This window comes from Salvelinus namaycush, chromosome 35 (genome assembly GCF_016432855.1).
Source record: "Salvelinus namaycush isolate Seneca chromosome 35, SaNama_1.0, whole genome shotgun sequence".
NCBI lineage: Eukaryota > Metazoa > Chordata > Actinopteri > Salmoniformes > Salmonidae > Salvelinus > Salvelinus namaycush.
Window position 1 is genome coordinate 4,889,913 of NC_052341.1, and position 12,932 is coordinate 4,902,844.

General features: G+C 48.7%; 1 protein-coding gene across 1 annotated transcript in view; it reads left to right on the forward strand.

Annotated features, from left to right (window-relative positions):
* Positions 1 to 215: 215 nt before the first annotated feature.
* The window catches only part of LOC120029365 (cAMP and cAMP-inhibited cGMP 3',5'-cyclic phosphodiesterase 10A-like), a 112,643-nt gene continuing 99,926 nt past the window's right edge, over positions 216 to 12,932 (forward strand). The window contains exon 1 of the mRNA XM_038974593.1: positions 216 to 312. Within this exon, the coding sequence (XP_038830521.1) occupies positions 216 to 312 (97 nt within the window). The remainder of the gene's footprint in view (positions 313 to 12,932) is intronic.

Below are 12,932 nucleotides of genomic sequence, written 5' to 3' on the forward strand. Positions count from 1 at the left end.
TGGCTATAGCTATTAGCATGATGAAATAGACAAATAAGTGCCTTAAGCTGAGTGCCTGAGCCTCTCTCAAGTGTGGGGGGGCTTCCTGGTGGCTGGTTCTGGCCGTCTTTGATGGTGCAGCTGGCTACGAAAACAATTTAATCTCTTTAATAGAATCTTATTGCACAGACAAAGACACACATAAATACACACACATAAAAACACAAAGACCAAGGATGACAGAGCTGCTAACAGTCTTTGTGGTGAAGAAGACGAAAGTAGCATTCCACTCATTTACTCTGCAGGTCATCTCTGATCCTAGTGACTCCGCAGGTCATCTCTGATCCTAGTGACTCTGGAGGTCATCTCTGATCCTAGTGACTCCGCAGGTCATCTCTGATCCTAGTGACTCCGCAGGTCATCTCTGATCCTAGTGACTCTGGAGGTCATCTCTGATCCTAGGGACTCCGCAGGTCATCTCTGATCCTAGTGACTCCGCAGGTCATCTCTGATCCTAGTGACTCTGGAGGTCATCTCTGATCCTAGTGACTCTGCAGGTCATCTCTGATCCTAGTGACTCTGCAGGTCATCTCTGATCCTAGTGACTCTGGAGGTCATCTCTGATCCTAGTGACTCTGCAGGTCATCTCTGATCCTAGTGACTCTGGAGGTCATCTCTGATCCTAGCGACTCTGCAGGTCATCTCTGATCCTAGTGACTCTGGAGGTCATCTCTGATCCTAGTGACTCTGGAGGTCATCTCTGATCCTAGTGACTCTGGAGGTCATCTCTGATCCTAGTGACTCTGGAGGTCATCTCTGATGCTAGTGACTCTGCAGGTCATCTCTGATCCTAGTGACTCTGCAGGTCATCTCTGATCCTAGTGACTCTGCAGGTCATCTCTGATCCTAGTGACTCTGGAGGTCATCTCTGATCCTAGTGACTCTGGAGGTCATCTCTGATCCTAGTGACTCTGCAGGTCATCTCTGATCCTAGTGACTCTGCAGGTCATCTCTGATCCTAGTGACTCTGCAGGTCATCTCTGATCCTAGTGACTCTGCAGGTCATCTCTGATCCTAGTGACTCTGGAGGTCATCTCTGATCCTAGCGACTCTGCAGGTCATCTCTGATCCTAGTGACTCTGGAGGTCATCTCTGATCCTAGTGACTCTGGAGGTCATCTCTGATCCTAGTGACTCTGGAGGTCATCTCTGATCCTAGTGACTCTGGAGGTCATCTCTGATGCTAGTGACTCTGCAGGTCATCTCTGATCCTAGTGACTCTGCAGGTCATCTCTGATCCTAGTGACTCTGCAGGTCATCTCTGATCCTAGTGACTCTGGAGGTCATCTCTGATCCTAGTGACTCTGGAGGTCATCTCTGATCCTAGTGACTCTGCAGGTCATCTCTGATCCTAGTGACTCTGCAGGTCATCTCTGATCCTAGTGACTCTGGAGGTCATCTCTGATCCTAGCGACTCTGCAGGTCATCTCTGATCCTAGTGACTCTGGAGGTCATCTCTGATCCTAGTGACTCTGGAGGTCATCTCTGATCCTAGTGACTCTGGAGGTCATCTCTGATCCTAGTGACTCTGGAGGTCATCTCTGATGCTAGTGACTCTGCAGGTCATCTCTGATCCTAGTGACTCTGCAGGTCATCTCTGATCCTAGTGACTCTGCAGGTCATCTCTGATCCTAGTGACTCTGGAGGTCATCTCTGATCCTAGTGACTCTGGAGGTCATCTCTGATCCTAGTGACTCTGCAGGTCATCTCTGATCCTAGTGACTCTGCAGGTCATCTCTGATCCTAGTGACTCTGCAGGTCATCTCTGATCCTAGTGACTCTGGAGGTCATCTCTGATCCTAGTGACTCTGGAGGTCATCTCTGATCCTAGTGACTCCGCAGGTCATCTCTGATCCTAGTGACTCTGGAGGTCATCTCTGATCCTAGTGACTCCGGAGGTCATCTCTGATCCTAGTGACTCTGGAGGTCATCTCTGATCCTAGTGACTCTGCAGGTCATCTCTGATCCTAGTGACTCTGGAGGTCATCTCTGATCCTAGTGACTCTGGAGGTCATCTCTGATCCTAGTGACTCTGCAGGTCATCTCTGATCCTAGTGACTCTGGAGGTCATCTCTGATCCTAGTGACTCTGCAGGTCATCTCTGATCCTAATTAATTTACTTGATTATAACAGGGTTATTTAAATTGTTTATACTTATATAACTCATATGTACAGTATGATGTGATAATATATAATAAGGATAATAATATATAATAATAATAAATAATAATAAATAATAATCATAAATAATAATAATAAATAATAATAATAAACCATGATAATAATAATAATAAATAATAAACTATAATAATAAATAATAAACAACAATAATAAACAATTAATTATAATAATAATAATAATGATGATAATAATAATAATAATAGTAATAATGATACATAATAATGAATCATAATTAATAATAATAAATAATAAATGCCATTTAGCAGATGCTGAAATCAAAAGCAATTTACAGTCATGCGTGCATACATTTTAAATATGGGTTTATAATAATACATTTTAAATATGGGTTTATAATAATACATTTTAAATATGGGTTTATAATAATACATTTTAAATATGGGTTTATAATAATACATTTTAAATATGGGTTTATAATAATACATTTTAAATATGGGTTTATAATAATACATTTTAAATATGGGTTTATAATAATACATTTTAAATATGGGTTTATAATAATACATTTTAAATATGGGTTTATAATAATACATTTTAAATATGGGTTTATAATAATATATTTTAAATATGGGTGGCCCCAGGAATCAAACCCACTGTTCTTGGCGTTGCAAGCACCATGTTCTACTAATTGAACTACAGAGGACCATGTTCTACTAACTGAACTACAGAGGACCATGTTCTACTAACTGAACTACAGAGGACCATGTTCTACTAACTGAACTACAGAGGACCATGTTCTACTAACTGAACTACAGAGGACCATGTTCTACTAACTAAACTACAGAGGACCATGTTCTACTAACTGAACCACAGAGGACAATGTTCTACTAACTACAGAGGACCATGTTCTACTAACTGAACTACAGAGGACCATGTTCTACTAACTGAACTACAGAGGACCATGTTCTACTAACTGAACTACAGAGGACCATGTTCTACTAACTGAACTACAGAGGACCATGTTCTACTAACTGAACTATAGAGGACCATGTTCTACTAACTGAACTACAGAGGACCATGTTCTACTAACTACAGAGGACCATGTTCTACTAACTGAACTACAGAGGACCATGTTCTACTAACTGAACTACAGAGGACCATGTTCTACTAACTACAGAGGACCATGTTCTACTAACTGAACTACAGAGGACCATGTTCTACTAACTGAACTACAGAGGACCATGTTCTACTAACTGAACTACAGAGGACCATGTTCTACTAACTGAACTACATGTAGGATCTTGAAGCCAGGGATGACGAGAAGTAAGATGGCGACCAAACAGAGAATAGAAGAATATCATGTAGATTAGCTCATGCTGAAGAAACCGGAGATTGTTGTAATGTGTAGTATGTAGTATGTAGGACGTGGGCGTTTTACCAGGGTATTTTGAATACAGTCAACAACAAAAAAACTCTAACAAAAGCTCAGGGGGGTTCATGCTACCCCACTGTTTCGAACTATAAATTGACTATCTAAGATATGCCAAACAAATATTCTCCAGCTCAGGACTCCAGCTATGTATTTGGTTCGCTAACTTGCTAGCTAAGTGGCTAGATGTCAACATCAAGCTTCATGGTTACAGCAGAGACATTCACCCCCCCTCCTGGATCAAGATCCCTGTTGATTAAAATTGTTTAGTGCGAACAACAACAAAAAACACATTTGTAAAGAACAATACAGCTCTTATGTTCAGTTCACTGCCGGTAATACCGTATAGCCCGGTATGGTAGAGAAGCGGTATGAAGGATACCGTCCATCCCTAGTAAGATGTCAATCTAGTAGTAGAATAAGAGTGTGGTGCTTGCAACGTCAAAGGTTGTGGGTTCGATTCCCACTGTGGCCATCCATATGTATATATGTATACACGCATGAGTGTAAGTCTGTTTGGCTAAGGCGATTGCTTGGTGGCATATGTTATTATTATATTAATAATGTTATTATTATATTAATATTAGGTATCCTTACTTGTCATGATTGATAACAGATGAGAGTTATAAATAAGTTATCATTTGACAATCGTTGGATTATTGCACACTCAGCAAACATTAGTAGGCATTTTAGTTTATTTACACCAGCATACTGACAGAGGGACAACTTTTACAGCCATCCATTAGATTGTCCTCTGTTTTCATTTCCAACAGCAGCAGACTTATAACAAACTCAACAAGGTGTTTAGCGAGAGAGACCAAAGGTGTATCCCAAATAGCAACCTTGCTATTTGGGATGCAGGGAAAAATACTTCCAAGTAAATAACCTCCCCTCCCAACAACAAATCGGCACCTGGCAGCGGTTTATAAATGTTCACCTATTTGTAGTGTTAGTCATTATCTATACGAGCCGAGAAGACATTACAGTAAACCTTGCCACCGCAGGGCCTGTAACCCAAGTACCTCATCAGCATGTTTGCAGCTGCACACACACAGCACTATGTCACACACACACACACACACCACACACACACAACACACACACACTTCGCCAGCCTCTCTGTGGTGACGGTGAGATTTGCTTTCTCATGTTTTAACAAAGGTTTACATCATCCGCAGAGCTACCGATTAGCTGCCAAGAACAAGGGGGATTGTGGGAAAGAAAGAAAGAGAGAAAAAGAGAAAGAGGGAGAGAGAGAGAAAGGGAGAGTGAGATAGACAGAGAGAGAGAAGGGGAGAGAGAGCAGAGAGAGAGAAAGCAGAGAGAGAGAGCGAGAGAGAGTGAGAGAGCACACAGGGGCACAAACACCTACCTGGAGGTGAGAACATTCCCTCCCCCATACGCCCCCCTAGACACAACTACGACAACATAACCAACAAAAATGGGTCACAACTCCTGCAGCTCTGTCAGACTCTGGGTATGTACATAGTCAATGGTAGGCTTCGAGGGGACTCCTATGGTAGGTACACCTACAGCTCATCCATTGACAGTAGTACTGTAGACTACTTTATCAATGACCTCAACCCAGAGTCTCTCAGAGTGTTCACAGTCAGTCCACTGACACCCCTATCAGATCACAGAAAAATTACACTTTACTTGAATCATCAAAGCCAAAGGAACTGAATAACATTAAGAAATGCTATACATGGTGTCACGCCTACTCCCGCTCTTTCCCCCTGGCGCTCCAAGGCGCCAGACTCCCCAGCATTACGCACTCCTGCCACCACCCATTACGCACACCTGCATTCATCATTACGCACTCCTGCCATCATCATTACGCACACCTGCCTTCCCCCCGTCACGCGCATCAGCGATTATTGGACTCAATCACCTCTGTCATTACCTTCCTTATGTCTGGTTCCCCGCTCTGTTCCTTGCTTCAGCATTGATTGTCGTCTGTCTTGGTATACCTGTGTGCTGATGCTCTTCCTGTATCTGTTCCAATTAAATGTTGACTCCCCGTACCTGCTTCTCATCTCTGGTGTCAGGCCTTACAGATGGAAGGAAAATAGTGTGGAAATCTACCAAAAAACAATTAGGCAACAACAAATTCAATCCCTTCTAGACAATTTCCTGGACAAAAGGTTTCACTGTAATAGTGAAGGTGTAAACTTGGAAGTTAACCTAAACAGTATATTTGACCTCGCAGCTTCTCTATCAAATCTAAAAATGTCAAGCAGACAACCTAAAAAAAGTTATAAAACAATGACAAATGGTTTGATGAAGAATGCAAAAAACCTAAGAAAGAAATTGAGAAACCTTTCCAACCAAAAACAGAGACCCAGAAAGACCTGAGCCTACACCTTCAGAAAACCTGAGCCTACACCTTCACTATGGTGAATCACTAAAACAATACAGAAATACACTACAGAAAAAGGAACAGCACGTCAGAAATCAGCTCAACAATGTACTGAGCAAATGTCAAATTGGCTTTTTACCAAATTACCATACGACAGACCACACACCCTAATTGACAAACAAACCAAAACAAAGGAAAAGTCTTCTCAAGCGTTGTGGATTTCTAAAAATCTTTCCAGTCAATCTGGCATGAGGGCCTGCTATACAAATTGATGGAAAGTGGTGTTCGGGGTAAAACATACATTATAAAATCCATGTACACAAACAAGTGTGTGGTTAAAATTGGCCAAAACAAACCACACATTTCTTTCCACAAGGCCGGGGGGTGAGACAGGGATGCAGCTTAAGCCCCTCCCTCTTCAACATATCTCAAACTGGGGAGGGCACTAGAACAGTCTGCAGCACCGGGCCTCACCCTACTAGAATCTGAAGTCAAATGTCTACTGTTTGCTGATGATCTGGTGCTTCTGTCCCCAACCATGGAAGGCCTACAGCAGCACCTAGATCTTCTGTACAGATTCTGTCAAACCTGGGCCCCGAAAGTCAATCTCAGTAAGACAAAAATAATGGTGTTCCAAAAAAGGTCCAGTTGACAGGACCACGAATACAAATTCCATCTAGACACAGTTGCCCTAGAGCGCACAAAAAAAACTATACATACCTCGGCTTAAACATCAGCGCCACAGGTAACTTCCACAAAGCTGTGAATGATCTGAGAGACAAGCAAGAAAGGCCTTCTATGCCATCAAAATGAGGATCTAGCTAAAAATACTTGAATCAGTTATAGAACCCATTGCCCTTTATGGTTGTGAGGTCTGGGGTCCGCTCACCAACCAAGAATTAACTAAATGGGACAAACACCAAATTGAGACTCTGCATGCAAAATTCTGCAAAAATATCCTCCGTGTACAAAGTAAAACACCAAATAATGCATGCAGAGCAGAATTAGGCCGATACCCGCTAATGATCAAAATCCAGAAAAGAGACACTAAATTCTACAACCACCTAAAAGGAGAGTGATTCCCAAACCTTCCATAAAAAAAAGCCATCACCTACAGAGAGATGAACCTGAGAAGAGTCCCCTCAGGAGAAGAGTCCCCTCGGGAGAAGAGTCCCCTCGGGAGAAGAGTCCCCTCGGGAGAAGAGTCCCCTCGGGAGAAGAGTCCCCTCGGGAGAAGAGTCCCCTCGGGAGAAGAGTCCCCTCAGCCAGCTGGTTCTGTTCACAAAGCAGAGCCCCACAGAGCCCCACTGTTGGGGTCTGTTTGTGAACCGAACCAGCTGGCTGAGGGGACTCTTCTCTAGGTTCATCTCTCTGTAGGTGAGGGCTCAGAGGGGAACTCTTCTCTAGGTTCATCTCACTGTAGGTGAGGGCTCAGAGGGGAACTCTTCTCTAGGTCCATCTCTCTGTAGGTGAGGGCTCTGACTAGTTCATCTCTCTGTAGGTGAGGGCTCAGAGGGGAACTCTTCTCTAGGTTCATCTCTCTGTAGGTGAGGGCTCTGACTAGTTCATCTCTCTGTAGGTGAGGGCTCAGAGGGGAACTCTTCTCTAGGTTCATCTCTCTGTAGGTGAGGGCTCAGAGGGGAACTCTTCTCTAGGTTCATCTCTCTGTAGGTGAGGGCTCTGAATAGTTCATCTCTCTGTAGGTGAGGGCTCAGAGGGGACTCTTCTCCAGGTTCATCTCTCTGTAGGTGAGGGCTCTGACTAGTTCATCTCTCTGTAGGTGAGGGCTCAGAGGGGACTCTTCTCCAGGTTCATCTCTCTGTAGGTGAGAGCCTTGTGGTGGAATATGTGAGCATCACTTCCTTTTCGGTGGTTGTAGAATGGAACAGCTCTTTTCTGGGTGTTGCTAACTAGCAGGTACAGTCCTGATTCTGCTGTGCATGTATTGTTTGGGGTTTTGCGTATATAAATTATATTTTTGCAGATTGCAGAGGCTCTGCGTGTTTGACTCCAGACCTCACAACCGCAGAGGGCAATGGCTTTGACAACTGATTCAAGTATTTTTTTGCCAGATCCTAAATCTAAGTTCCTTTTGATGGCATAGAAGGCCCTTCTTGCTTTGTCTCTTAGATCGTTCACAGCTTTTTGGAAGTTTCCTGTGGTGTTGATGTTTAGGCTGAGGCAGGTGTAATTCTTTGTGTGCTCTAGGGTGACAGTGTCTAGATAGAATTTGTATTTGTTGTCTTGGCTACTGGACCTTTTTTGGAGCACCATTATTTTTGTCTTACTGAGATTTACTGTCAGGGCCCAGGTCTGACAGAATCTGTGCAGAAGATCTAGGTGCTGCTGTAGGCCCAAATTGGTTGGGGACAATCACCAGATCATCAGCAAACAGTAGACAATATATTTTTCTCTCCCTCTCTCTCTTTAACACACAATATAATTCACCAGCACTCTTGCTCAACAGTCAAACTCTCAACGCCTCTCAAAGCACAGTACACATGTCTTTTTCTTTCCCTCTTTTCCCTGAGCTGTTTTCCTCGTGCCTAGTGCACAACCATCTTCAACCCCTAGACCAGGGACACAACCCTCCTCAACCCCTAGACCAGGGACACAGCCCTCCTCAACCCCTAGACCAGGGACACAGCCCTCCTCAACCCCTAGACCAGGGACACAACCCTCTTCAACCCCTAGACCAGGGACACAGCCCTCCTCAACCCCTAGACCAGGGACACAGCCCTCCTCAACCCCTAGACCAGGGACACAACACTCTTCAACCCCTAGACCAGGGACACAGCCCTCTTCAACCCCTACACCAGGGACACAGCCCTCTTCAACCCCTAGACCAGGGACACAACACTCTTCAATCCCTAGACCAGGGACACAACCCTCCTCAACCCCTAGACCAGGGACACAACCCTCTTCAACCCCTAGACCAGGGACACAACCCTCCTCAACCCCTAGACCAGGGACACAACCCTCCTCAACCCCTAGACCAGGGACACAACCCTCCTCAACCCCTAGACCAGGGACACAGCCCTCTTCAACCCCTAGACCAGGGACACAGCCCTATTCAACCCCTAGACCAGGGACACAGCCCTCTTCAACCCCTAGACCAGGGACACAACACTCTCCACCCCTAGACCAGGGACACAGCCCTCTTCAACCCCTAGACCAGGGACACAGCCCTCTAAAAAACCCTAGACCAGGGACACAGCCCTCTTCAACCCCTAGACCAGGGACACAGCCCTCCTCAACCCCTAGACCAGGGACACAGCCCTCCTCAACCCCTAGACCAGGGACACAACCCTCCTCAACCCCTAGACCAGGGACACAGCCCTCTTCAACCCCTAGACCAGGGACACAGCCCTCTTCAACCCCTAGACCAGGGACACAGCCCTCCTCAACCCCTAGACCAGGGACACAGCCCTCTTCAGCACCTAGACCAGGGACACAATCCTCTTCAACACCTAGACCAGGGACACAGCCCTCCTCAACCCCTAGACCAGGGACACAACCCTCCTCAACCCCTAGACCAGGGACACAGCCCTCTTCAACCCCTAGACCAGGGACACAGCCCTCTTCAACCCCTAGACCAGGGACACAGCCCTCCTCAACCCCTAGACCAGGGACACAACCCTCCTCAACCCCTAGACCAGGGACACAACCCTCCTCAACCCCTAGACCAGGGACACAACCCTCCTCAACCCCTAGACCAGGGACACAACCCTCCTCAACCCCTAGACCAGGGACACAACCCTCCTCAACCCCTAGACCAGGGACACAGCCCTCCTCAACCCCTAGACCAGGGACACAGCCCTCTTCAACACCTAGACCAGGGACACAATCCTCTTCAACACATAGACCAGGGACACAATCCTCCTCAACCCCTAGACCAGGGACACAACCCTCCTCAACCCCTAGACCAGGGACACAGCCCTCCTCAAACCCTAGACCAGGGACACAGCCCTCTTCAACCCCTAGACCAGGGACACAGCCCTCCTCAACCCCTAGACCAGGGACACAGCCCTCTTCAGCACCTAGACCAGGGACACAATCCTCTTCAACACCTAGACCAGGGACACAGCCCTCCTCAACCCCTAGACCAGGGACACAACCCTCCTCAACCCCTAGACCAGGGACACAGCCCTCTTCAACCCCTAGACCAGGGACACAGCCCTCTTCAACCCCTAGACCAGGGACACAGCCCTCTTCAACCCCTAGACCAGGGGCACAGCCCTCCTCAACCCCTAGACCAGGGACACAACCCTCCTCAACCCCTAGACCAGGGACACAACCCTCCTCAACCCCTAGACCAGGGACACAACCCTCCTCAACCCCTAGACCAGGGACACAACCCTCTTCAACCCCTAGACCAGGGACACAACCCTCCTCAACCCCTAGAGCAGGGACACAAACCTCCTCAACCCTTAGACCAGGGACACAACCCTCCTCAACCCCTAGACCAGGGACACAGCCCTCCTCAACCCCTAGACCAGGGACACAACCCTCCTCAACCCCTAGACCAGGGACACAGCCCTCTTCAACACCTAGACCAGGGACACAATCCTCTTCAACACCTAGACCAGGGACACAGCCCTCCTCAACCCCTAGACCAGGGACACAACCCTCTTCAACCCCTAGACCAGGGACACAGCCCTCTTCAACCCCTAGACCAGGGACACAACCCTCCTCAACCCCTAGACCAGGGACACAGCCCTCTTCAACCCTTAGACCAGGGACACAGTCCTCTTCAACCCCTAGACCAGGGACACAGCCCTCTTCAACCCCTAGACCAGGGACACAGCCCTCTTCAACCCCTAGACCAGGGACACAGCCCTCTTCAACCCCTAGACCAGGGACACAGCCCTCTTCACCCCCTAGACCAGGGACACAGCCCTCTTCAACCCCTAGACCAGGGACACAACCCTCCTCAACCCCTAGACCAGGGACACAGCCCTCTTCAACCCCTATACCAGGGACACAGCCCTCTTCAACCCCTAGACCAGGGACACAGCCCTCTTCACCCCCTAGACCAGGGACACAGCCCTCTTCAACCCCTAGACCAGGGACACAACCCTCCTCAACCCCTAGACCAGGGACACAGCCCTCTTCAACCCCTAGACCAGGGACACAGCCCTCTTCAACTCCTAGACCAGGGACACAGCCCTCTTCAACCCCTAGACCAGGGACACAACACTCTCCACCCCTAGACCAGGGACACAGCCCTCTTCAACCCCTAGACCAGGGACACAGCCCTCTTCAACCCCTAGACCAGGGACACAGCCCTCTTCAACCCCTAGACCAGGGACACAGCCCTCCTCAACCCCTAGACCAGGGACACAGCCCTCCTCAACCCCTAGACCAGGGACACAACCCTCCTCAACCCCTAGACCAGGGACACAGCCCTCTTCAACCCCTAGACCAGGGACACAGCCCTCCTCAACCCCTAGACCAGGGACACAGCCCTCTTCAGCACCTAGACCAGGGACACAATCCTCTTCAACACCTAGACCAGGGACACAGCCCTCCTCAACCCCTAGACCAGGGACACAACCCTCCTCAACCCCTAGACCAGGGACACAGCCCTCTTCAACCCCTAGACCAGGGACACAGCCCTCTTCAACCCCTAGACCAGGGACACAGCCCTCTTCAACCCCTAGACCAGGGGCACAGACCTCCTCAACCCCTAGACCAGGGACACAACCCTCCTCAACCCCTAGACCAGGGACACAACCCTCCTCAACCCCTAGACCAGGGACACAACCCTCCTCAACCCCTAGACCAGGGACACAACCCTCCTCAACCCCTAGACCAGGGACACAACCCTCCTCAACCCCTAGAGCAGGGACACAAACCTCCTCAACCCTTAGACCAGGGACACAACCCTCCTCAACCCCTAGACCAGGGACACAGCCCTCCTCAACCCCTAGACCAGGGACACAACCCTCCTCAACCCCTAGACCAGGGACACAGCCCTCTTCAACACCTAGACCAGGGACACAATCCTCTTCAACACCTAGACCAGGGACACAGCCCTCCTCAACCCCTAGACCAGGGACACAACCCTCTTCAACCCCTAGACCAGGGACACAGCCCTCTTCAACCCCTAGACCAGGGACACAACCCTCCTCAACCCCTAGACCAGGGACACAGCCCTCTTCAACCCTTAGACCAGGGACACAGCCCTCTTCAACCCCTAGACCAGGGACACAGCCCTCTTCAACCCCTAGACCAGGGACACAGCCCTCTTCACCCCCTAGACCAGGGACACAGTCCTCTTCAACCCCTAGACCAGGGACACAGCCCTCTTCAACCCCTAGACCAGGGACACAGCCCTCTTCACCCCCTAGACCAGGGACACAGCCCTCTTCAACCCCTAGACCAGGGACACAACCCTCCTCAACCCCTAGACCAGGGATACAGCCCTCTTCAACCCCTATACCAGGGACACAGCCCTCTTCAACCCCTAGACCAGGGACACAGCCCTCTTCAACCCCTAGACCAGGGACACAGCCCTCTTCAACCCCTAGACCAGGGACACAGCCCTCTTCAACCCCTAGACCAGGGACACAGCCCTCTTCAACCCCTAGACCAGGGACACAGCCCTCTTCAACCCCTATACCAGGGACACAGCCCTCTTCAACCCCTAGACCAGGGACACAGCCCTCTTCAACCCCTAGACCAGGGACACAACCCTCCTCAACCCCTAGACCAGGGACACAGCCCTCTTCAACCCCTATACCAGGGACACAGCCCTCTTCAACCCCTAGACCAGGGACACAGCCCTCTTCAACCCCTAGACCAGGGACACAGCCCTCTTCAACCCCTAGACCAGGGACACAGCCCTCTTCAACCCCTAGACCAGGGACACAGCCCTCTTCAACCCCTAGACCAGGGACACAGCCCTCTTCAACCCTTAGACCAGGGACACAGCCCTCTTCAACCCCTAGACCAGGGACACAGC